Genomic DNA, 23,220 nt, shown 5'->3' with positions numbered 1-23,220 from the left:
CATGCCTGGGGCCCCCACTGTGCTCTGCTGTCCCTGCCTTCTTCAGGCTGGGCACAACCCCAGCATGTCTGTCCCTTGTGTCTCAGCAGGGCCAAGTCAACTGCTCACTTTCCAAGGGCCCCTCCAGATTTCAGGGACAGGACAAGAAGAGAGGGCGAAGAGCTTGGCTGACCTTGCCAGGGCCTGTCAGGGCTCCTTGGTTTTCCCTGTTCAGAGTGGACCTGTGTGTGACGTGATTCCTGAGCAGGTGTGAGTGTGAGTGTCTGAGCGGGTGTGTTTGAGCATGTGCGTGTGTGTCGTGTGAGCATGTGCATGAGTTTCTGAGAAAGTGAGTGTGTGTGAATCCAAGTGACAGCATGTGACTGCATCACTAAGCATGTGTGAGTGGGAGTGTGTGGGGGAATGAGGCTGTGCCATTGAAGGTGAGCATGCATGTCGCTGCATGCGTGTGACACTGTGAGTGTGTCAATGCGTGTCAGTGTGTCTCATTGTGCGTGAGTGTGCTGACTGCAAATGTGAGTGTGTCAATGAGCAGGCACGTATGTGTCAATGTGTGTGCGCATGTGAGTGTGTCTGGAACGTGAGCGTGTCACTGAACGTGTGTGTGACTGTGTCAGGGAGCGTGTGAGCACACATGCTGGATAGCTGGATTATGAAACCTGGAAGGGATCTAGCCAGGGAGTCTGGAAGGAGGTACTGGGAGGAACCAGTTGCTTCCCCACCAGCCTGGAGCAAGGAGACTTTGTTGGGCCTGAAGGATGGGCCCCACCACGGGGGCCCCCTGTCCCCTTCATCCTGGCCAGGCCCTTGGTGTGTGCCGGCTTGCAGAGCTCCTACCATGTATTGTGCTTCGCTGCACAGTCCTCACCAAGTGTCCCTTGGCGGGGGGGGGGGGGGGGGGGCGGGGCTGGGCATGTGTGGCCTGGGGACAGAAAGGTCCATCGAGGTGCCTTCCTGGGTGCCCAGGGGCTCACCAAGTCCATCCAATAAGCAGCAATCTCCTGGGCTCACAGACGGCTTGAGCAGTGGATGAGGGAGCGGGATTGGAGCCCAATCATGGGGGGTGAGGCTGAGCAGAAAGGACTCAGAGAAGTCCCGTCCTCAGGACTGTCCCAGAATAGACAAGACTGAGTGGGGTCCCATCCTAAGGCCTGTCCCCTGAGCAGGGAGGACTGAGAGAGGTCCCGTCACCAGGCCTGTCCCTGATCAAAGTGGTCTGAGAGAGGTCTTGTCCTCAGGTCTGTCCCCCGAGCAGGGAGGAGTGAGAGAGGTCCTGTCCACAGGTATACCTCTGAGAAAATTAACTGAGATGGGTGCCATCATAAGACCTGTTCCTTAATGAGAGAGGACTGAGTTGGGTCTCCTGAGCAGAGAGGCCTCTCTCCGAAACCTGAGTAGGGGGAACTGTGAAAGGTGCTGTCCTCAACTCTGTCCCTGATCATAGAGAAATGACAGAGGTCTCATTTTCAGGCCTGTTCCATGAGCAAGGAGGACTGAAAGAGGTCCCATACTCAGGTGTCCCCTGTGCAGAACAACTGAGAGAGATCCTATCATCAGCCCTGTCCATGAGCAGAAATGTCCGACAGAGTACAATCCCCAGGTTTCTTTCTGAGCAGAGAGGACTGAGAGAGGTCCCATCTTCTAGTTTGTCCCCTGAGCAAACAAAACTGACAGAGGTCTCATCCTCAGGCATCCCCTGAGCAGGACGACTGAGAGGACTCCCGTCCTCAGACCCATCCCTGGGTGGAGAGTCATAAGAGAGGTCCTGTCCACAGGCCCATCCTCTGTGTAAGAGGTCAGAGAGGGATCCCATCCTAAGGTGTGTCCCCTTAGCAGAGAAGACGGAGAGTGGTCCTGTCCTCAGGCCTGACCCTGAGTAGAAAGCAGTGGGAGAGGTATCATCCTCCGGTGTCCCCGGGCAGAGAAGACTGAGAGAGATGCTGTCTTCAGGCATGTGAGGCTTAGTGGGCAGAGAGAGGTCCTGTGCTGTGGCCTGTCTTCTGAGCACAGTCGACTGAGAAAGATCCCATTCACATGTCTATCCCAGAGCAAAGAGGACTTAGAGGGGTCCTGTCCTCAGGCCTGTCCTTTGAGCAGAGAGGATTGAGAGAGGTCCTGTCCTCATATCTGTCCCCTAAGAAGATGGACCGACAGGGGTCGTGTCTTCAGGCCTGTCCCCTGAGCTAAGGGGACTGAGAGGGTTCCTGTCCTCATATCTATCCCCTCAGAAGATGGACCGACAGGGGTCCCATCCTCAGATCCGTCCCTTGAGCAGAGAGGACTGAGAGACATCCTGTCCTCAAGTCTATCTACTTAGAAAATGGAGGGACAGGGGACCCATCCTAAGGCCTACCCCCTACACTGAGAGGACTGAGAGAGGTCCTGTCCTCACATCGATCCCCTTAGAAGATGGACCAACAGGGGTCCCATCCTCAGGCCTGTCCCCTGAGGTGAGGGGACCAAGAGAGGTCCTGTCCTCATATCTATCCCCTTACAAGATGGAACGGAAGGGGTCCCATCCTCAGATCTGTCCCTTGAGTGGAGAGGACAGAGAGAGGTCCTGTCCTCATACCTATCCCCTTAAAAGATGAACCGACAGGGGTCCCATTCTCAGCCCTGTCCCCTGAGCTGAGGGGACTGAGAGAGTTCCTCTCCTCATATCTATCCCCTCAGAAGATGGACCGGCAGAGGTCCCAAACTCAGGTCTGTGTCTAGAGCAGGGAGGACTGACAGACGTCCTGTCCTCATATGTATCCACTTAGAAGATGGACCAACAGGGGTCCCATCCTCAGGTCCTTCCCTTGAGCAGAGAGGACTGAGAGATGTCATGTCCTCAAGTCTATCTACTTAGAAGATGGAGGGACAGGGGACCCATCCTAAGGCCTATCCCCTGAGCTGAGAGGACTGAAAGAAGCCCTGTCCTCACATCGATCCCCTTAAAAGATGGACCGACAAGGGTCCTATCCTCAGGCCTGTCCCCTGAGCTGAGGGGATGAAGAAAGGTCCTGTCCTCATATCTATCTCCTCAGAAGATGGACCAACAGGGATCCCAAACTCAGGCCTCTCCCTGAGCCGAGGGGACCCAGAGAGGTACTATCATCATAGCTATCCCCTTAGAAGATGGACCAACAGGGATCCCAACCTCAGGCCTCTCCCTGAGCTGGGGGGACCCAGAGAGGTACTATCATCATAGCTATCCCCTTAGAAGATGGACCGACAAGGGTCCCATCCTCAGGCCTGTCCCCTGAGCTGAGGGGACAGAGAAAGGTCCTCTCCTCATATCTATCTTCTTAGAGGATGGGCGCACACAGGTCCCATCCTCAGACTTGTCCTTTAAGCTGAGGGGACCGAGAGAGGTCTTATCCTCATATCTATAACCTTAGAAGATGGACCGACAAGGGTCCCACCCTCAGGCCTGTCCCCTGAGCTGAGGAGACCAAGAGAGGTTCTGTCCTCATATATATCCCCTTAAAAGATAAACCAACAGGGCTTTCATCGTCAGTCCTATCCCCTGAGCTGAGAGGACTGAGAGAGGTCCTGTCCTCATATCTATCCCCCTAGTAGATGGACCGATAGGGGTCCCATTCTCAGGCCTGTGCCTAGAGCAGACGGGACTCAGAGATGCCCTGTCCTCATATCTATCCTTTTAGAAGATGGAACCACAGGGGTCCCATCCTCAGGTCGGTCCCTTGAGTAGAGAGGATAGAGAAGGGTCTGGACCTCACATCAATCCTCTTAGAAGATAAAACGACTCGGGTCGCATCCTCAGGCCTGTCCCTTGAGCAGAGAGGACTGAGAGAGGTCCTGTCCTCACATCTATCCCCTTAGAAGATGGACCGACAGTGGTCCCATCCTCAGGCCTGGCCCCTGAGCTGAGGGGACTGAGAGTGTCTGTCCTCATATCTATCTCCTTAGAAGATGGACCGACAGGGGTCCCACCCTCAGGCCTGTCCCCTGAGCTGAGGGGACTGAGAGTGTCTGTCCTCATATCTATCTCCTTAGAAGATGGACCAACAGGGGTCCCATCCTCTGGCCTGTCCCCTGAGTTGAGGGGACCCACAGAGGTCCTGTCTTTATATGTATCACCTTGGAAATGGACCGTCAGGGGTCCCATCCTCTGGCCTGTCCCATGAGCTGAGGGGCCTGGGACAGTTCCTGTCCTCATATCTATCCCCTTAGAAGATAAACTGCAAAAGTCCCATCCTCAGTTCTGTCCACCGAGCTGAGAGGACCGAAAGAGGTCCTGACCTCATATCTATCCGCTTAGAAGATGGACCGACAGGAATGCCATCCTTAGGGTAATCCCCTGAGGTGAGGGGACTGAGAGGTCCTGTCCTGATATCAATCCCCTTAAAAGATGGACGGACAGGGGACCTGTCCTCAGGCCTGTCCCCTCTGCTGAGGGGACTGAGAGAGGTACTGTTTTCATATCTATGCCCTTAGAAGATGGACGGACTGGGATTCCATCCTCAGATTTGTCCCCTGAGCTGAGGGGAGATGGAGAGAGATCCTGTCCTCATATCTGTCCCCTAGGAGATGGACAGGGGTCCCATCCTCACACCTGTCCCCTGAGCTGAGGGCCTGACAGAGTTCCTGTCCTCATATCTATCCCCTCAGAAGTTGGACTGACTGGGGTCCCAAATTCAGGTCTGTGTATGGAGCAGAGAGGATTGAGAGAGTTCCTGTCCTCATACCTATCCCCTTAGAATATGAACCGACAGGGATCCCATCCACAGACCTGTCCCCTGAGCTGAGGGGACTGAGAGAGTTCTGTCCTCATATCTATCCCCTTAGAATATGAACCGACAGGGGTCCCATCCTCAGGCCCGTACCCTGAGCTGGGGGACCAAGAGAGGTCCTGTCCTCATATCTAATCGCTTACAAGATGGAGAGATAGTGGTCACACCCTCAGGCCTGTTACCTGAGCTGAGGGGATCGAGAGGTCCTGTCTTTATATCTATCACCTTGGAAGATGGACCATCAGGGGTCCCATCCTCAGGCCTGTCCCCTGAGCTGAGGGACACTAAAGAGGTCCTGTCCTCATATCTGTCCCCTCAGGAGATGGACCGACAGTGGTCCCGTCCTCAGGTCTCTGCCTATAGCAGAGAGGACTCAGTGACGTCCTATCCTCATATCTATCCCCTTAGAAGATGGACCGACAGGGGTCCCATCCTCAGGCCTGGCCCCTGAGCTGAGGGGACTGAGAGGATTCCTCTCCTCATATCTATCCCCTTAGAAGATGGAACGGAAGAGGTCTCATCCTCAGATCTCTCCCTTGAGAAGAGAGGACAGAGAGAGGTCCTGTCCTCATATCTATCCCCTTAAAAGATGAACCAACAGGGGTCCCATCCTCAGGCCTGGCCCCTGAGCTGAGGGGACTGTGAGCGTTCCTATCCTCATATTTATCCCCTCAGAAGATGGACCGACAGGAATCCCATGTTCAGGCTTGTCCCCTGGGCTGAGGGGACCTAGAGAGGTCCTGTCCTCATATCTATCCTCTTAGAAGATGGGCCGAGGAGGGTTCCCACCCTCAGGCCTGTCCCCTGAGTTGATGGGACTGAGAGAGGTCCTGTTCTCTTATCTATCCCCTTAGAAGATGGCCCAACAGGGGTCCCATCCTCAGGCCTGTCCCCTGATCTGAGAGGACCCAGAGTTTCTGTTCTCCTGTTTGCTGAGTGACATGTATGTGGAGAGTTGTCCCTTTATGAATTGCTCCTGAGTAGAGAGTACTGAGTGAGGTCATGTCCTAAGGTCTGTTCCCCGAGCAGAGAGGACTGAGAAAACTCCTGCTCCCTCATTGGCTTTGATCAGAGAAGACTGGGAGAGTTGTGGCCTTAGCTCTTTCCCTTAGCAGTGGGGACTGAGTTAAGTCCTGCCTTCAGGTCTGTTTCCTCAGCACAGTGGATTGAGAGACGTGCCATCCTCGGGCCTTTCACCTGAGCAGAATGAACTGACAGGGGTCCCATCCTCAGGTCTGCCCCTGAGCAGAGAAGGCTGACAGGGGTGCCATCCTCAGGCCTGTGGCCTGTCCTTCTATGGATAGCACCCGGGGTCTGTGGAGGTCCCAGCATGTTTTGTATATAATTTTAGGCTCATCTGAGAACCTGTCGAGTCACTGCCTCGTAAGTCTATATCCCATTGACGTTGATTGGGAATGACAAGGCTAACCTAGGGACACGGCTGGGACCCCCTGCTGCTTCTCCTGCAGGCTGCAGCACTCTCTGTGGCCTTTCTGGCCTCCTGGCCTCCACCTGTTCCTGGCCTGGGATCACCTCCTCTTAGTGAGCCGTGTGGCAGCTTCATTTTTCTGAAGATGAAGATGCCACAGAGCAGTCACTTTCCTGGCCCCTCCCATGGCAGGGTGCCAGGAGGAAGGCCACGCCCTGGGCAGTCTGGCCCTAGGTGGGCTCTGGGAATGGGCCCTCTGGCTGCCAGACACAGGAGTGGGGCCGGGCACAGAAGAGTGAGACTTCTGGGGGGCTGCCTTTTTCCCAGTCCTCAGTCTGTGGCAGGTCGGGTATCACTAACACAGGCCTCCACAACAACTGTTTCAGCACTGACCAAGTGGTGAAATTAAATATTAAAAGCTGAAAGAGCCAACACCCTTATATAAAGGCTTGAAAGTAACAAAAGCCCACCAAGAGTTTTGCCTAGGCCTTTCCTGGGCCTTGAAACATGACAAAATAATGAAAGAATTCTTCACAGGACCCGTTTAGGATTAAACACGTTTTATTGAAGGTCTGAAGAAACTCACCAGGCCTCCACAAACAAGCTTCATTGGAGATTAAAGGAACTCCCCAAACCTCCATGATTTAGCAGGAGATAAGATAAGGGTCATCACCCCAGCACCTGGACCCATTTAGATTAAGTCAATTTACTGAGGCTCCAGAGGGAGGTCTTCAGGACTCAAATCTTACCTATAGATTAAAAGAAGTTAATCACTTATGTCTTTTTAGATGAATGCACACTTACATGTAGACATATAGCTTAGAAGGGATATAAGCTCTGGAAAACTTTGTAATTTTGAGTTGGTCTGGCAATATTTTCCAGGCTTTCTCTCTGTAACCAGTTACAGAAATAAAAACTCTCTTCCTCCCCAGTTCATCTGCATCTCATTACTGGACCGCAAGAAATAGCAGCCCGACCCTCAGTTTTGTCAGGGAACAAGTCCTCTCCCACTGGTCAAGATAATTTGGAAAGAGCCGAATGTGACCTTTTCTCTCTCCCCTTTCTCTTTGCCTGTTCAAACGGGACCACCACTCAGGCCCCAACTCCTTCACCCACAGTAGATTGTGCAAAGGCCAAAGCAGAGGCACCTGCTGGCTGCTTCCCTGGGCCTGCAGGACAGACCCTGGTCCCTTGCTGCTGTGGTCCCCTGAGCCATGGGCCCCAGGGGCTTGGCTGGCTCTGGGCCTGGAATTACACTCTGCCCTTTGAGCTTTTACCCACCCAAAGACACCTGGCATTTGGAGGCAGCCACTCTCAAGGCTACCATATTCCTCCAGACCCTATCCTCTCCTCATGGAGCCCAGAGTGGGGCCTGCCTCCCAGGCCTGTAGTCCCTGCACACAGTAGTCAGTCCCCTGAGCACTTTGGCCTCCAGCACCTCTGGCTGCCCTGCTCCTGGCCCCAGGTGCCTGCTGACAATGTTGAACTTTACTCAAGCCCTGTGATCCTTGAAAACAGCAATGGTTACAAAATCCCCCCATCCTTCAGTGTTCCAGAAAATGACTTATTGCCAACAAACAAACAAAACAACCACAACAAAAACACTGCTATGGGTGGGCCGAATTTTATTTTCCCCAAAATCCATATGTTGAAGTCCTAACTCTAGTACCTCAGAATGTGGCCTTATTTAGAGATAGAGTCTTTAAAAAGGTAATTAGAGTTAAATGAAGGCATTATGGTGGGCCCCAATTCAATATGACAGGTGTCCCTATAAGAAGAAGAAATTTGGACACATAGACAAACAAGGAAGATAATGTGAAGTGAAACAGGAAGAAGATTGCCATCTACAAGCAAAAAAGAGAGGCCTGGAACAGATTCTTCCCTCACAGCCCTCAGAAAGAACCAAGCCTGCCGACACCTTGGTCTTGGACTCCCGGCATCCAAAACTGTGAGAGAATCAATTTCTGTTGTTTAAGCTTTCAATTTGTAGTACTTTGTTATGACAGGCCTGGGAAACTAACACAGTACCCCTTCCCCGTAAGACTTAGTTAGGGCTCAGGAATGCTCTCCTTGTTTACCTATGACATGGACAGACACAAATCCTCCAAATTCCCATTTGCATTAATCAGAGAACTCCAGAAAAGCAAAACCAGTAGGAGATGATAAATATATTATTTTGGGAATTGGCACACATGATTACGGAGGCCAACAAATTCTATGATATGCCATCTGCAAGCTGTAGAATAGAGAAAGATGGTGGTATAATTCAGTCCAAGTTCAAAGGCCTGAGATCCAGGGAAGTTTATGGTGTTACTTCTAATCTAAAGCTGAAGGAGTGGGGAGTGGGGCCCACTGGTGTACATCTTGGAGTCTGAAAGCCTCAGATCCAGGACCTCTGATGTCTGAGGACAAGAGAAGGTAGATGTTTCAGCTCAAGAAGAGAGAGAAAGAGAGAGCGTGAGAGAGCGAGCGAGCGAGAGAGAGAGAGAGAGAGAGAGAGAGAATTTGCTCTTCCTCCATATTTTTGTTCTATTTGGCCCCTCAAAAAACTGGATGATGCCTTCCTACATTGGTGAGGGAGATCTTTATTCATTGTACTGATAGAAATGCTAATCTCTCCTGGAAACACCCTCACAGACACACCCAGAAATAATGTTTTTACCAGTTATCTGAGCATCCCTTAGCCCAGTCAAGTTGACACACGCAATTAACTAGCACATCCCTCTACCTCTCACTCTGTTCTTCTATTCCACGACATGGGAAAGCTCCTCAGAAGACTTGTCTATGCCTGCCATGCACACTTTCTCAGCGCCCATGCTCTCCTTAATTCTCTGTAACACTGGTTTCACCCATTCTGCTACTGAAAGGACTCTTAACAAAGTGACCAAACAACCTGAATCTTGATGAATCCAAAGGTCAATTCTCTGTCCTCATCTTACTTACACCAACATCTCAGTAGAATTTGACCCAGGTGACTATTCTTTCTTCCTGAAGTACTTTTTCCCTTGGCTCCTGGGATACCACATGCTTCGGGTTTCCTCCTACTTCACTGGCCTCTCCTAATAGAGTTTTCTGGTTCCTCCTTCTCTGCTTGATTCTCCCCAGGACTCAGTGCCCTGGGTCCTCTTCTCTTGCTATCTACATCACTTCCTTGGTGATCTCAGCCTGTCCATGCTTTCATTATCATTGACAGGCTGCTTCTAAGCCCAGTTCCCTCTTAAGCTCTAGACTTATATGTCAAAGTGCCTAACCCACATCTCCACTTGGGCAACAGAACATCTCAATACCAACTTTCCTAACACAAAACTCTGGCTCCCAAGCCGCACCATTCAATCAGTGCCAAACTGCTCATAAGCTCACCCAAGATACTGGCATCACCATCTACCTAGATGCTCTGATTCCAAACCTAGACTCAGTTTGTCTTCTTCTCTTTCCCTCATAGATTCATATTCCATTATCAGCAAGTACTGCAGTTCTACTTCCAAATACATGTAAACTCCATCCACTTCTCTCTCTCTCTACCACTGCCATCATTGCCCAGGCCACTGTCACTGATACTGGCAGTGCAATAGCCTCCTCTCTCTCTCCTCTTGCTCCTCTATAGTCCATTCTCCAAATATAACTCATAGTGATTTTTAAAAATCAGAAATCAAATGACGTCATTTCTTTGCTCAGAAGCCATGGATGGTTTCCCATATCACTTAGACTAAAACTCAAATTCCTAACCACGGCCTACAAACCCTACATGATCTGGCCTCCACTCTGCTGTGTGTTTACCACCCTCTAGCCCCACTGGCTAGTCCCTCAAACACACCTGACTCTTCAATCATCTCAGGGCCTCTGCCTTTATTGGTCCCTCGATCTGGAAAACTTGCGGGAATGGGATATTTTAGGCCTGTGCTGCCCAATAGGGTAGTCTCTAGCCATGTGTGGTTACTAGGCACTTGAAATGGATCTAGTGTGACTGAGGAACTGGATTTATAAAATGTATTTTAGTTGATTTCTATTTAAACACAAGTAGCCTAACGTGGGATGTGGAGACCATATTTAGCATGTGGAGACCAGAGCTCTAGCTCGTTCTGCTTTACAATTTTACAGAACTTGTCTGAAATCATCTATTTTATGCATTCATTTAGTCAACATTTACTGAGCACCTACTATGTGCAGGACACTATTATAGGCACTGGGAATTCAGCAGTGGAGCAAAAGAACAAAAATGTCTCATGGAAATTTCACTGAAGTAAGGAAATACAAACAATAAAATAAGTAGAAAACATATGTTAGATTGTGATAAGTGCTACAGAGAAAAAGCAAGGAAGCAGGTATAAGGAGTGTTAGAGGTGTGCACAGAATTTTAAATTGGATGGTCCATGAAGGTATCAGGGAGAAGGTAGCAGCTGAGCAGAGATGTGAAGGACGCAAGGGAGATGGCCACATGGGCATCTGGGAGATGAGCATCCCAGGCAGAAGAGACAACCAGCACACAGCTCAAGGCCAGAGAATGCCTGGAATGGTGTAAGGAGGAAAGGTGGTGGGGGCTGGATAAAGCAGCACCTGCTTGGCCAGCCACCTTGAGGACTCAGGCTTTTAGTCCACGTAAAACAAGGTCTGGGGAAGGTATGGAGCAGAAGAGGGAGATGATCTGATTGAAGTTTCAAACTCTTCACTCTTGCAGTCGTGCTGGAGTACACTTCAGGGTGGGAAGGAAGGAAAGATGATTGCTTAGGTTACCGCAATTATCCACATGGGGGATTAGGGGGCAATGTGTTTATGGTGAAGGTGGGGAGAAATGGTTTGCCTCTGGATCTCTTTGGCAGGGAGAGTTAACAGGCTAGGCTGATGGGCTGCAGTGGGAGAGCAGTAGGTGATGTGTAGGTTTTGGCCTATGCAAGCTGAAGAATGGGACTGTCATTTACGGAGCTGTGGATGGCAATGCATAGAGCATGGCTTCCATGGTTAAGTATGAGATGACGATTAGACCCCCCAGGTGGAAATGAGCTGTGGGAAGTTGAAACACAAGTCTGAAGTTCAGGAAGATGACATGGGCTGGAGCAGCTGCAATTCCAGAAGGAGGCAGCGTATACTATGTTGAAGCCTGGACCCCAGTGATACAAAGCACTGAGTGCAGATAGAAAAGCGAAGGGGTCCAAGAACAAAGTCTTGGAGTACTCCAAAGTTGAGAGAATGGGGTGATGAGAAAGAACCAGTAATGGAGATAGAAAAGGAGTGACCAGTGAGGTGGAAGGAAAGGCAGAATGGACTGAGAGGCCTAGCAAAGGGAATAGACCTGATATGGTCCCCATCCAAATCTAATCTCGAATTGTAATCCCCACATGTCAAGGGAGGGACCCATAACCCCCACATGTTGAGGGAGGGAGGTGACTGGATAATGGGGGCAGTTCCCTCCATGCTGTTCTCGTGATAGTGAGTTCTCAGAGATCTGATGGCTTTATAAGCATTGGCATTTCCCCTGCTTGCACTTCTCTCTCCTGTGGCCTTGTGAAGAAGGTGCCTGCATCCCCATTGCCTTCTGCCATGATTGTAAGTTTCCTGAGGCCTCCCCAGCCACGTGGAACTGTGAGTCAATTAAACCTCTTTCCTTTATAAATTACCCAGTCTCGGGTATTTCTTTATAGCAGTGTGAGAACAAACTAATACATGCCCACTGGACCAAATGCTGCTGCTCAGTTGATGAGGCCTGAGAAGTGTGCATAGAGTCTAGCAATGTGGAGGTCATTGGGGACCTTAGCACTAGCATTTTTAGTACTATGGTGGAGGTGAGAGCCTGAAAGAAATGGGTTCAAAAGAAAATGAAAAGAGAGTAAAGGCTTTCATGTTTATTCAGCACCTGCCTCCCATCATTGACCAGAAGGACAGGGTCCTTGTCTGATTTGTCACTGGTGTGTCCTCAGTGCCTACTACAGTGTGTGGCCCACAGTGGGTGCTCAGGAAATATTTAAATTATTAAATGAATGAATGAATGAATGAATGAATGAATGATTCTTCCTCATCCTTCAAGTTTCAGTTCAGAGGTCACCTCCCCCAGAAAACCATCTTTAGCCCCAGAAATCCAGGTGATACACCTCTGTGCTCCTTTAGCTATTGCTACTGAAATAGGATTGTTGCTTTGTCTTTCTCCCCACGAGATGGTCACTCCACAAATTCACAGATTGTCTCTTGCTCACTGATGTATCCCTAGTGCCCTACAGAAGGCTTGACACACCGTACAAGGAGAGTGAGTAGCCTTGAGGGGTGGAGCTGAGTGTAGGGGAACATTAAAGAGGGGCTGAAAGATAGCCTCCTTTTGTATAGCAAACTCATACTAAAGCCAAATATCATGTCCTTGTGAAAAGCTTCTCTGTTAGATGTGGTGGCATGTGCATCTGTAGTCTCAGCAACTCTGGTGGCTGAGCCTGGATAACTCCTTGAGCCCAGGAGTTTGAGGTTGTAGTGAGCTACTGCTCTCCAGACTGGGTGACAGAGTAAGAGTCTGTCTCAAAAACCAAAAATGTAAAAAAGCTTCCCTGACCAAGTGTTGCGGGAAGTCAGGGACCCTGAATGGAGGGACTGGCTGGAGCCATGGCAGAGGAACATAAATTGTGAAGATTTCATTTTAATATGGACATTTATCAGTTCCCAAAATTAATACTTTTATAATTTCTTAAGCCTGTCTTTAATCTTTTCATCTTGTTATCTTCAAAAAGAAAGGGAGAGATGTTGTGGGAAGTCAGTGACCCTGAACAGAGGGACCAGCTGCAGTCACAGCAGAGGAACATAAATTGTGAAGATTTCATTTTAATATGGACATTTATCAGCTCCCAAAATTAATACTTTTATAATTTCTTATGCCTGTCTTTAATCTCTTAATCCTGTTATCTTCGTAAGCTGAGAATGTACATCACCTCAGGACCACTATTGTGTTAACTGTACAAACTGATTGTAAAACATGTGTGTTTGATCAATATGAAATCAGTGCATCTTGAAAAAGAACAGAATAACAGTAATTTTTAGGGAACAAGGGAAGACAACCATAAGGTCTGATTGCCTGCAGGGTCGGGCAGAATAGAGCCATATTTTTCTTCTTGCAGAGAGCCTATAAATGGACGTGCAACTAGGGAAGATATTGCTAAATTATTTTCCTAGCAAGGAATATTAATAATTAAGACCCTGGGAAAGGAATGCATTCCTGGGGGGAGGTCTATAAACTGCCGCTCTGGGAGTGTCTGTCTTATGCAGTTGAGATAAGGACTGAAATACACCCTGGTCTCCTGCAGTACCCTCAGGCTTACTAGGATTGGGAAACCCCAGCCCTGGTAAATTTGAGGTCAGACCAGTTCTCTGCTCTCGAACCCTGTTTTCTGTTAAGATGTTTATCAAGATAATACATGCACTGCTGAACACAGACCCTTATCAGGAATTCTGATTTTGTCCTTGCCCTGTTTGCTCAGAAGCATGTGATCTTTGCTCTGTTTTTTGCCCCTTAAAGCATGTGACCTACTCCCTGTTCGTACACCCCCTCCTTTTTTGAAATCCTTAATAAAAACTTGCTGGTTTTGTGGCTCAGGTGGGCATCACAGTCCTACTGATATGTGATGTCACCCCCAGAAACCCAGCTGTAAAATTCCTCTTTGTACTCTTTCTCTTTATTTCTCAGCTGGCCAACACTTAGAGAAAATAGAAAGAACCTATGTTGAAATATTGGGGGTGGGTTCCCCCAATAACCAAGCAGCCCAGAGTAGGTCACTATATTATAGCTTATAGGTCAAGGCTGCAGTGAGGGCCTTGACCCTGTCTCCAAAACATACCCTGTATGTTTTGCTCAGAGCACTTATCACAACAGTATTTTGTTGTGGGATGTTTGGTTTACTCTTCTGTCCTCTTACACTGTGAGCTCCACAGAAATACAAACTGAGTCTACTTTACTAGGGCTCCCACGTCTGGCACACGGGTAGATATCCAATCAATGCTTGTTGCGTGATTAAGTGACCAACTGGCACATCAAGGTGCTGAACAGAAGAAGGCATCAATGGGCAGAAGACATTTGTGGGAGGAGATACTGAAGCAGGGGGATCTGCCAAGGGCACTGCAGGCAGAGGACATGAGAAGGAGGTGATCTGGCAGCCAAGCATTATGGATGCCACATCGCACCAAGCTCACAACTGGACAGCTTGCACGATGCGGAGCACAGTGTACAGTGGGCCTCAGAAATGAATAGCAATGTGCAGCAGGCTTTCAGAGAGAGGGAGAGGCAATTCTCAAGCAGGGTGCATTATTCAGAGAGGCTGTGAAGGCAGAGGGCAGAGTGCAGAGTAGTCACAGTCAGTGACCACAGCTGTGCAGGAAGAACCCCATGAAGAACACATTCACAGCAAAGCACCGGGCTATAAAACAAGCCTGCACAAATTTTAAAATGTTGAAGTTATGCAAAGTGTGTTAACCTACCATAATGGAATGAAATTAGAAACTGATAACTGAAAGAAATTTGGGGAACCCACATTAAACAACAAACTCCAAAATAACCAGTGGATCAAATAAGAAGTGATAAGGGGAATTAGAAAACCTTTGAGATGAATGAAAAGGAAAACACAACATGTAGCTAGAGAAGTGCTCAGAGAACAATTTCTAGCTATAAATGCATACATTCGAGAAGAAAGATCTTGGCCGGGCATGGTGGCTCACATCTGTAATCCTAGCACTTTGGGAGGTCAAGATGGGAAGATTGCTTGAGTCCAGGAGTTGTAGACTGGCCTGGGCAACATGGCCAAACTCCACCTCTACAAAAAAATTCAAAGGAAAAAATTAGCCAGGCATGGTGGCACATGCCTGTAGCCCCAGCTACTCAGGAGGCTTAAGTGGCAGGATTGCCTGTGCCCAGGAGGTCAAGGCGGCAGTGAGCCATGATTGTGCCACTGCACACCAGCCTGGGAACAGGGTCTTACCCTGTCTCCAAAAAAAAAAAAAAAGAACAAAAGGAAGAAGGATCTCAAATCAATAACCTAACTTTACACCTTAAAGGAACTAGAAAAAGAAGAGCAAAGTAAATCCAAACCAAGTAGAAGGGAAGAAATGACAAAGATTAAAGGTGACATTAATGAAACAGAGAGTAGAAAATAATCTAAAGGTATCAATAAAATGATTTTTTTAAAAAGTCAATGTGGTTCTTTAGAAACAACAAAGTCAACAGACCTTAAGTAAGACTAACGAAGCAAAGCACACTATGGCAAGGGCAGTTAAAGGCAAAAGCCCTTGTGCAGATAGGCCTCACTAGCTGAGCCCTAGGTGACCAACGAACTCAGCAGCAGAGATCAGAGAGCAGAAGGCATTTGCAGGTAGAATGCACTGTGCAAGGAGCTAGGAGCAGAAGGCATTAGGAGGCAGAGGACAGTGGGAAGAAGACATTTGGAGGCAGGTTTGGGACCTTCACAGGCAGAGGATACTGTGCAGAGAAGTTTCACAAGAGGAATACGTTCTGGGGAGAAAAATCCACAGGCTGAACACAACCATAAGCAAGGAGCAGTCCCTGGAGGACACAGAGATGCATGGGCAGGGGACCGTCACAGATACAAACTCAGGACAGGAAGGAGGAGTCGTGGTAACAGAGGAGGCACAACACTAGGATTGACTTGCTATTTCACAATGACACTCCCTATTTTTCCTTTAGGTCTTTGTGTCACACACTGTCACCAATTAAGAGTCCTACAAATACCTAGTTAGGAGCTACTGTTGCAGTCCTTGTCTTTCGAATTAGTAAAAGCTCTTCCTTCCTTCCCATTGTAACAAGATGAAGGTGAAGGTTGGGGTGAGAAAATAGCTAGAGGAACACTAGTGCAATGGCCCCAAGGCCCCTACTCAGTGGTAGGAGTTCTCAGTATTATGTCTATCTTTGGGCTTCCTGATCATCCTTTCCTGTTCTTAGGTTGAGTCAAGACTTGGATCGCATGCAGATTGCATTGGTACACATCTAGAGGAACGAGTTGGAGTGTGTGTTGGGGTCACCTTTGAGGAGGACCTTTGAGAGATGTGTATTCAGAATTACTGTCAAGGAAGAGTTGGGGGGACCAGGGGTGTTTAAATGTGAGAAGAGTTGACCAAGACAGAATCTGAGAAGCATTTTCATCTATTTTAAGGGCTGGCATCTAGCAGAGGGATTAAAGACCACCAGTGGGTGACATACAGAAATGGACTTTAACTCAACTGAAGAATGCATCTTCTAAAACCAAGGCTGTCCACAGACAGCAGGGGTTTGTAAGGAACTGAGCTCCTGGTCACTGGAAGTGGGCACTAACAACTAGGTGGCTGGCTGTCTGCAGTGGTAATGATGAGGAGGATAGACGCCCCCCGCCCCCGCCACAATACAATATTCTTCATTAAGATTTCATGAGTCTAGAATTCCACAGTTCCTGCGCATGCCTAGTGTACAGATCTTGCTATTAAGTACTTGTTTACTTTTGTACAGAGAATGGCTTCAGGAAATAGGAATAAAGACATCACACAGCTGAATACACCAAGTTATTACACTTAAAAAGAAAACTTTGACACATGTAATATCTTACCATTTATTATAATTGTGCACATTAATATGGATTAAGTATGATTAGAAACACTAAGCAATTAAAAAGAAGCAAAAATGTAATGCAACCATCCCTCTTCCTCAGATTTGCAAAATGCTGTGCCTTTTTAGACATGAGAGAGGCTGTTTCGGATCTAAGTCAATAATGCTCTTGCAAGATTTCTTTGCATATCTTGCATGTTGGTTCTAAAACTCCCTTAAAGGCAGACTATACCTTGAATGGGGGAAGCTAGCCTATCTTGGGCCTCTTTACCTTGCCTTTCATCCACTGGGCCTGCACTGAGACTCAGGGATAGCACCTCACACCAACGGGGTGACTTTTCTTTCCCTCACTCATTCATTTAGTACTTGTGTGTTAGTGTCCACCACGTGCCGAGTCTGATGTTGGGGACTACAGCTGAGGAAGAGCAGTTGCTATTTAGTGTGGGTACATGCCCTCCAGAGGAAATCTGATACAAATAAATGGAATGTTCCTCTCTGATCATTTGGCAGGAAGAAGAAGTCCACAAGCCAATATGCATAAGGCTCAGAAACTGGAGAAAGATGTAGACATTTTATAATTAAATCAAGAGAACAGGCCCTCATTTTGTATCAGAAATACTCTAAGGTTGTTCTTCCTTTCAAGGAACTTACAGAGTGATGCTGGGCCCACAGATGGCAGAGTCCAGCTGAACCTGAGCAGAGGGTCGGCTGACTGCATGAATAGGCTTGCACCTGCCCAGCCATCCAACGAATTCCCATGTCCCAAGTACCTGGGGCCCCAGCAGTTGCCACTAGCTTGAGGCAGAGTCTAGACAGGAAAATGGGTCACTGAAAGCTCTCTGCTCAGATAAGCTAGCCCCCTGGAGCTTTTCCTGGATTCACAAGCTCCTCTTTGGTAATGTCTATGAGTCAAATCTGTTCTCAGCTGAAAGCATCTCAGTTTGGAGGCATTTTCATGGGTGGAGGGGAGGGAAAGGGGCAGCTTGGCCCTTGAAGTACTTCTTGAGAGGTGGGGATAATTCAGGGATCCAGGATGCCCAGAGGAAGAGTATGATTTCACACCTTCTGCTCTTTGCAAGCCTATGCCTTGGGGAGGCCTGAAGGGAGGGTGTTAACCTGGCAGGAACTATGTACCCTCTGCACAGTGCTTGGCACACACTGAGCACAAAATCAATGCTTGCTTTTGTGGGTGCTGCTCTGGGAAGAGCACAGGCTCTGTAGAGTTCTGCACAATGCAATGGCCACCTCTCCGAATTCCAATATCCTCATCTCTAAGATGGGATGAGAATATTGCCTTCACAGGATTATCATGGGGATTAATGCCATCACTTTATGACAGTGCCTGGTATGTGGTACAGGCTCAAGAAATGTTAGCTGCTTTTCCCCCTCCTTAATCCTGCTGGGATCTGCACACCCTAACACCCACTTGGGAAGATTTATGTGTAAAGTTCAGGGAGCAGAATTGAGGGCAAATTAATCAACTATCAAGATTTCAACAGACACAGATATCACTTTGATCAATAGCATCCTAAAATCATATCCTACTGAATTTAAACCTAATTGTGTAAATTTTCCAACACATGCCAACATACCTGTAAGGGAACACTCAAATATAGTGAAAGGTAGGTGGAAGACAAAATGAAAAACTGCTGTATAAGTCAATCAAAAGCAACTAACTACTTTTACAAGTGTATGGAAATTAAAAAAAAAATAGATATGGCAAATAGACAAGCTAAACACTAGCCTATGCCAATCCCTAGCATTCAATGTCTGCAATTTACCCACCACGGATCATCAACAGTCTTCAACTTGGCCCATCATAAGCCTCAAGGGAGTCAGGACACACTGAACCCTACACTTCTGCCCACCTAAACTCATTAGAAAGCCAATCTGTCTTAGGGAAGCCAAGATGGAATTCTGGTTTGACCCTGTTCGGTTGAGCCTGAAATGAGATCATGGATGTAAAGTGCTTTCTACACACAAGCAATTACCATAGCATCATTAAGATACGATATTGGATGTATGCAACTTCAACTTAAGAAGGGCAAAAGCATGAAGAAATCAAACAGGGTGGGAGGAGGTGAGGGAAGGGGAGACAGCAACTTGGGGCAAAACTGGGGACAGCCAAACTTGTCCATGAGTCATCAGCTTCTGATCAGCCTAGGGGTCGGGGGGCTAAAAGAAAACAGAAGTAGCCATGAGACTAGAAACACATCAGCCAGAGGCCCTCAGGGTGGGTGACTGCTCCAGTGATCAGGAGTTACCACCTAGCTCAAGGTGTCTTCTGGAGAGAAGACCATCAGCATGGAGTTAGTGGAAAGCCTGTTTGCTATTGATCCCGACTACCTTCAAGGGATATATTCTGCTCTGTGCTCAGACACTGTGATAAATTCCACTGGCTATGAGCATGCAAACACACGTCTTCAGGCAGTTCTCATAATGTGACCCAGAGGCTTGTTTCACTGAGCACCGTGGCTATGCAATACTGATCTGAAGCTATGCAAGCAACAGTGAACTGAGAGCCCTGGACAAGAATCCAAAGACCTGGGGTGAGGTCCTGATTCTACCTTGGTTTCTCCAGGTCCCCTCCCTTTCTACATCTTTATTTCCTTGTTGCAAAACAGGGCTAACAACAGCGGCCCAGCGAGCACCCCAGGGCAGCTAGAGGGCTTGGCTCAGGTGCTGGATGGAAGGTGTGATTTGGAAGTGTCCTCATAGAGGGCCTTTGTCCATGCCACCTAAGATCTCAAAATATCAGAAGGCATAGGGACATGAGGACATAGGGCCCCCAAACATAAGGGAGAGCCAAGAAAGATAGCTGTGTCTGAGGCTGACTCCAGGAAAGACTGGGGAACATCTCTACTCCTTAATGAGTCTCTTGGCCACTTGTCCTTTGCAGTGCCAGCACCCACCTAGAAGAGCTTCTCATAGCATTTCCCACAGTGAATGGTGTCACGGTGAATGAAGATCTGATCCAGGAGATCGCCCATCGGTTTACTGCAAATCCCACACTGAAAGAAAAAGCAAGCTGGAGGTCAACACATAAAGCAAAGCAAGAGGAATGAGTGGAGTGGGAAGGAGATGCCTGAACAAGGTGGGCGAGCAGATGCTGTGAGCCTATGGCACATCCTGGACCTCAGGACTTGCAAACATCACAAAATAATACAGAAAAAGGAGGGAGGGAGTAGTACGTAGAGCTAGAAGCTCAGCTACTTTCAAGGGCCAGTGGGCAAGCAAATGGGAACCTATTTGGCATGATTTGACCAGAAATGTGTTTCCCTGCGGTCAGCCGATTCCCAGGAGAAGCTGCGAAGCAGGGCATGTTCTGCATTTTAGCACTTACTTAGCCAGGAGCAAGCAAAGTTCAGGCCCTGTGGGGAGGAGAGAAGCCTGCCTAACATTCTGTCAAAGCAAAGGAGAGGGTTGTTTTTTTCAGTGCACCCAGAGGTGACCCCCTAAACGGATTGGAACCAACAACCTGGGGTTACAAAGTGCCACACATCATAGAGAATGGGGACTCCAATGGCACTTAGAATAAAATTCAAACTCTGTGCCCGCCAAGGCCTACATGATCTAGCCCACCCTGTCACTCATGCCATTCTCCCATGAAAGCTAGAACACTCTAGTGCTTCTGCCCCAGGTCCTTTGCACTTGCTGGCCCTCTGCCAGGAATAGTCTTTCCTGAAAAGACCTCTTTTGTCTCCCCTACAGTACTAAGTATGCGGAATCACCAACACTCATCTACTCTCTTAGACTTGGAAGCTCATTCAGCTCCCAGCTGTGCAAAGCCTCTGCGACTATCTGCAATTGTATATGGAGATCAAGCCTTCTCTGCATTCTCTGAACCTGTAACACTCTTGCACTCTACAAAACGTCCTTAGCAGCACATGATCAGGACATTACTGCCTAGCTCAAGGTGTCTTCCACCTCTTTCTTACCTTAAAGCAATATTCATGGCAGCAGATGCCAAGATGTTCTAGGGTAATTTTTGGACAGTCTCGGATCTCACGGTTGCAGTAAGTACAGATCCCTCCAGTTGTCCTGTGAGATGAAGAACAATAACCCGGTGGTCAGGCTGGTGTACAGACCTCTGATGTGACACAGCCAGACCTTCTGGTTTGGTGCAGCCAGGCCCAGGTTTGCTGTCAGGATCTCCAGGCTGCCATCGTTTTCTGTGGTGTGCAGATCAGTTCTCAGCCTGCTGTAGACCTCTGCATTATTTCCAAAAACTAGTCATGCATCTTTTGCCAGCTCACAATGACAGTGTCTCCTGCAGGTGTCCTGATGTGACGCTTATTCCAGACAGTTTGCCTCCCCATGACCTTCTGCTTAGAATATCCACTGGGGCCTGCTACCTTCTAGAGCAGGAAGACCAATGCCTTCTCCTACAGGAGACATGTCATTGTGTGCCCTGCCTGGCCCCCTGTCTTGATGGCCCTTTTCCTCATGCCTGGGCCAGCTGAGCCCTGCCCCCACCTATACTCCTGGATCTACTCTCCGTGCTGTCTATACAGCCTACTCAGATCCAGTGCTCAAGTTCTAGACACTGACTCCAGGGTTGAGCATCTTTCCAGTTCCAGGATGCCTGTTTCTGAGAGTCACCTCTGCTTTTCTTCCTCAGACTGGACTTCCTCAAAGTGACTGCTTGATCTGATGCCACAGGCCAAAATTCAGGGTACTTTCTCCCAGAGATTTGGGTCTGCTTCTGACAGGAGCCTGGGGGCGGGGAGACATTACCAATCTAGATCCACGTTAGCTCTGTCGGAGGACCCAGAAGTACCACGAGCAGCTTGAGTGTGGCCCACCATCCTGCTGCTGGCCCAGGGTTCACTCTGGACAGCACTGCTGCTGGCGACCCTTGCCCTCAGTGCAGCCCTGCTCCTCCTGCTTCTTTCACCACCAGCAGCACCAGCTCACAGCTGTTCTTTGTGTGTGTGCATATGTGTCTGTGCATATGCATGTGTGCAAGTGACTGAGACTGTCCCTAGAGAGTCCCCTTCCTTCCTCCAAGCCTAGCAATGGATCAGTAATGTCTGATTCTGGATTTAGTAGTTGTGCCATGGAAAGGGGGGGGGGTCCCTAGAGTATCGGATTTGTCACTCTATTAGAAGTGGAAGCCTCATTCCATTTGCCCCTATGTAGGTAGTTAACTCTCAGGTTTCTGACCAACCTGTCCTTCTCTGCTAAGACTTCATCTGCTGATGTGTCTCAACAAGTAATCTGTAGCTACTCAGAACCAGCTGCTTCTTCAGTTATAGGAGAGGAGATTCCCTGGCCCCATATGCTTGCCTGTTCCTATATGTTTGCCCTTGGGGCCCGGTAGGATTCTTTTTATCTTAACCCTCTTACTTCCTTCCTTTTCCTCCCCAATTTAGCTTTGGCCTCTGAATGTCATCCACAGGAATTTAGATCTGCCTATCCACGAGAAGCCAGATGGCAGAGTAGAAACATCCCTAACCTGGGAGGTGTCAGGGCCCTGGGGTTTAGTACTGGGTCTGCCATATTCGCTCACTGTGGACTGAAGGCTACTTATTCTACCAGATCTATTTTCTTCATAGCAGCCTGAGTGAACTCAATCTCTGAGACTCTCTTCTCCCCAATCCAAGAATTTTAACACAAGATTTCTTTGTCATTAAGATGGTCTGGTGACTGTGCCATCATCTAGTGACAGCTTTCAAAACTGCTGAACGAGGTGTTTTCTGTCCCTGCTTTATTTTGTGGCTCCATAGCACTGTGCATTCTTAGCTCTGTGTGTCTTTCTGGTTTCTTGATGCCAGCAGCCCATTTTTGTTCATTCTCTGCCCACTCCTCTCTTTTGTAGTTATTTTATTTTTACTTCTGGCCAGATTTGCAAGTTAATTAAGTGACTGATTAGGTTCTAATCTGAAGGGCCCCTCCTGCTGACATGAGTCCTCTGGGCTGTCAGACACCACCACTTCCCATCTCAGTCACCGTTGGTATCTACCCTCTAGTCTCAGCTCAATTCAAAGGCTTTAGTTGTCATAAGTGTGATATCCCAAAAAGGGAAGCACCACCCTTCGGTAGTGTCCTTCGCCTTTCTGCAAATGGATTGGAGGCTGCAAAGCAGAAGATAAAAGCAAACAGGCTCAGCAGGAACTCTCCCTTCCCTGCTTCTCGTCTGTAGAGGTGCAAGCTCCATGCTAAGAAAGTCAACACACCTCTCAGAGTGTGCAGTGCTGCCGCACGGAGGCGTCTTCTCCATGGCGAGTGAGTCCTCAATGCTGCTGACACTGCAGGGAGGGCGATGGGGGAGAGGAGGGCAGAGATGAGAGCCAAATCACTATCATAGTTAATTAGTTAATTTTCTAATTAACCTTTGGCCACAAGCTGAGACATAACTACGATGCCAGTCGTCATGCATCACTTGGTGTCATAGGGCCCTTCTATGGGGGGGGGGCAAAGGAGACCTTTCACAATGAAGGAGATGATCGGGGCTGGGTGGCTAGGATTCCTGAGGTTGTATACACCAAGAGAACCCC

At 48.5% G+C, this 23,220-nt stretch overlaps 1 protein-coding gene across 7 annotated transcripts in view; it reads right to left on the bottom strand.

The window, feature by feature from the left end:
• Nucleotides 1-16,699: 16,699 nt before the first annotated feature.
• ZNF185 (zinc finger protein 185 with LIM domain) overlaps nt 16,700-23,220 on the bottom strand; it is a 72,788-nt gene continuing 66,267 nt past the window's right edge. For 6 of the 7 annotated variants that reach the window (XM_030934429.1, XM_010353101.2, XM_030934430.1 and 3 more), the window contains 4 exons: nt 22,900-22,971; nt 20,659-20,761; nt 19,633-19,731; nt 16,707-18,895 (listed from right to left, as the gene is read on the bottom strand). In XM_030934429.1, coding sequence (XP_030790289.1) covers nt 19,633-19,731; nt 20,659-20,761; nt 22,900-22,971 — 274 coding nt within the window. In that variant the 3' untranslated portion in view covers nt 16,707-18,895. Of the gene's footprint in view, nt 18,896-19,632; nt 19,732-20,658; nt 20,762-22,899; nt 22,972-23,220 lie in introns of all 7 variants that reach the window. The other variant, XM_030934432.1, reaches the window with a different exon arrangement.

This window comes from Rhinopithecus roxellana, chromosome 7 (assembly GCF_007565055.1).
Source record: "Rhinopithecus roxellana isolate Shanxi Qingling chromosome 7, ASM756505v1, whole genome shotgun sequence".
In the NCBI taxonomy this organism is placed as follows: Eukaryota; Metazoa; Chordata; class Mammalia; order Primates; family Cercopithecidae; genus Rhinopithecus; species Rhinopithecus roxellana.
Note: the sequence above shows the minus strand (reverse complement) of the source record. Positions and strands in the feature narration are given on the sequence as shown.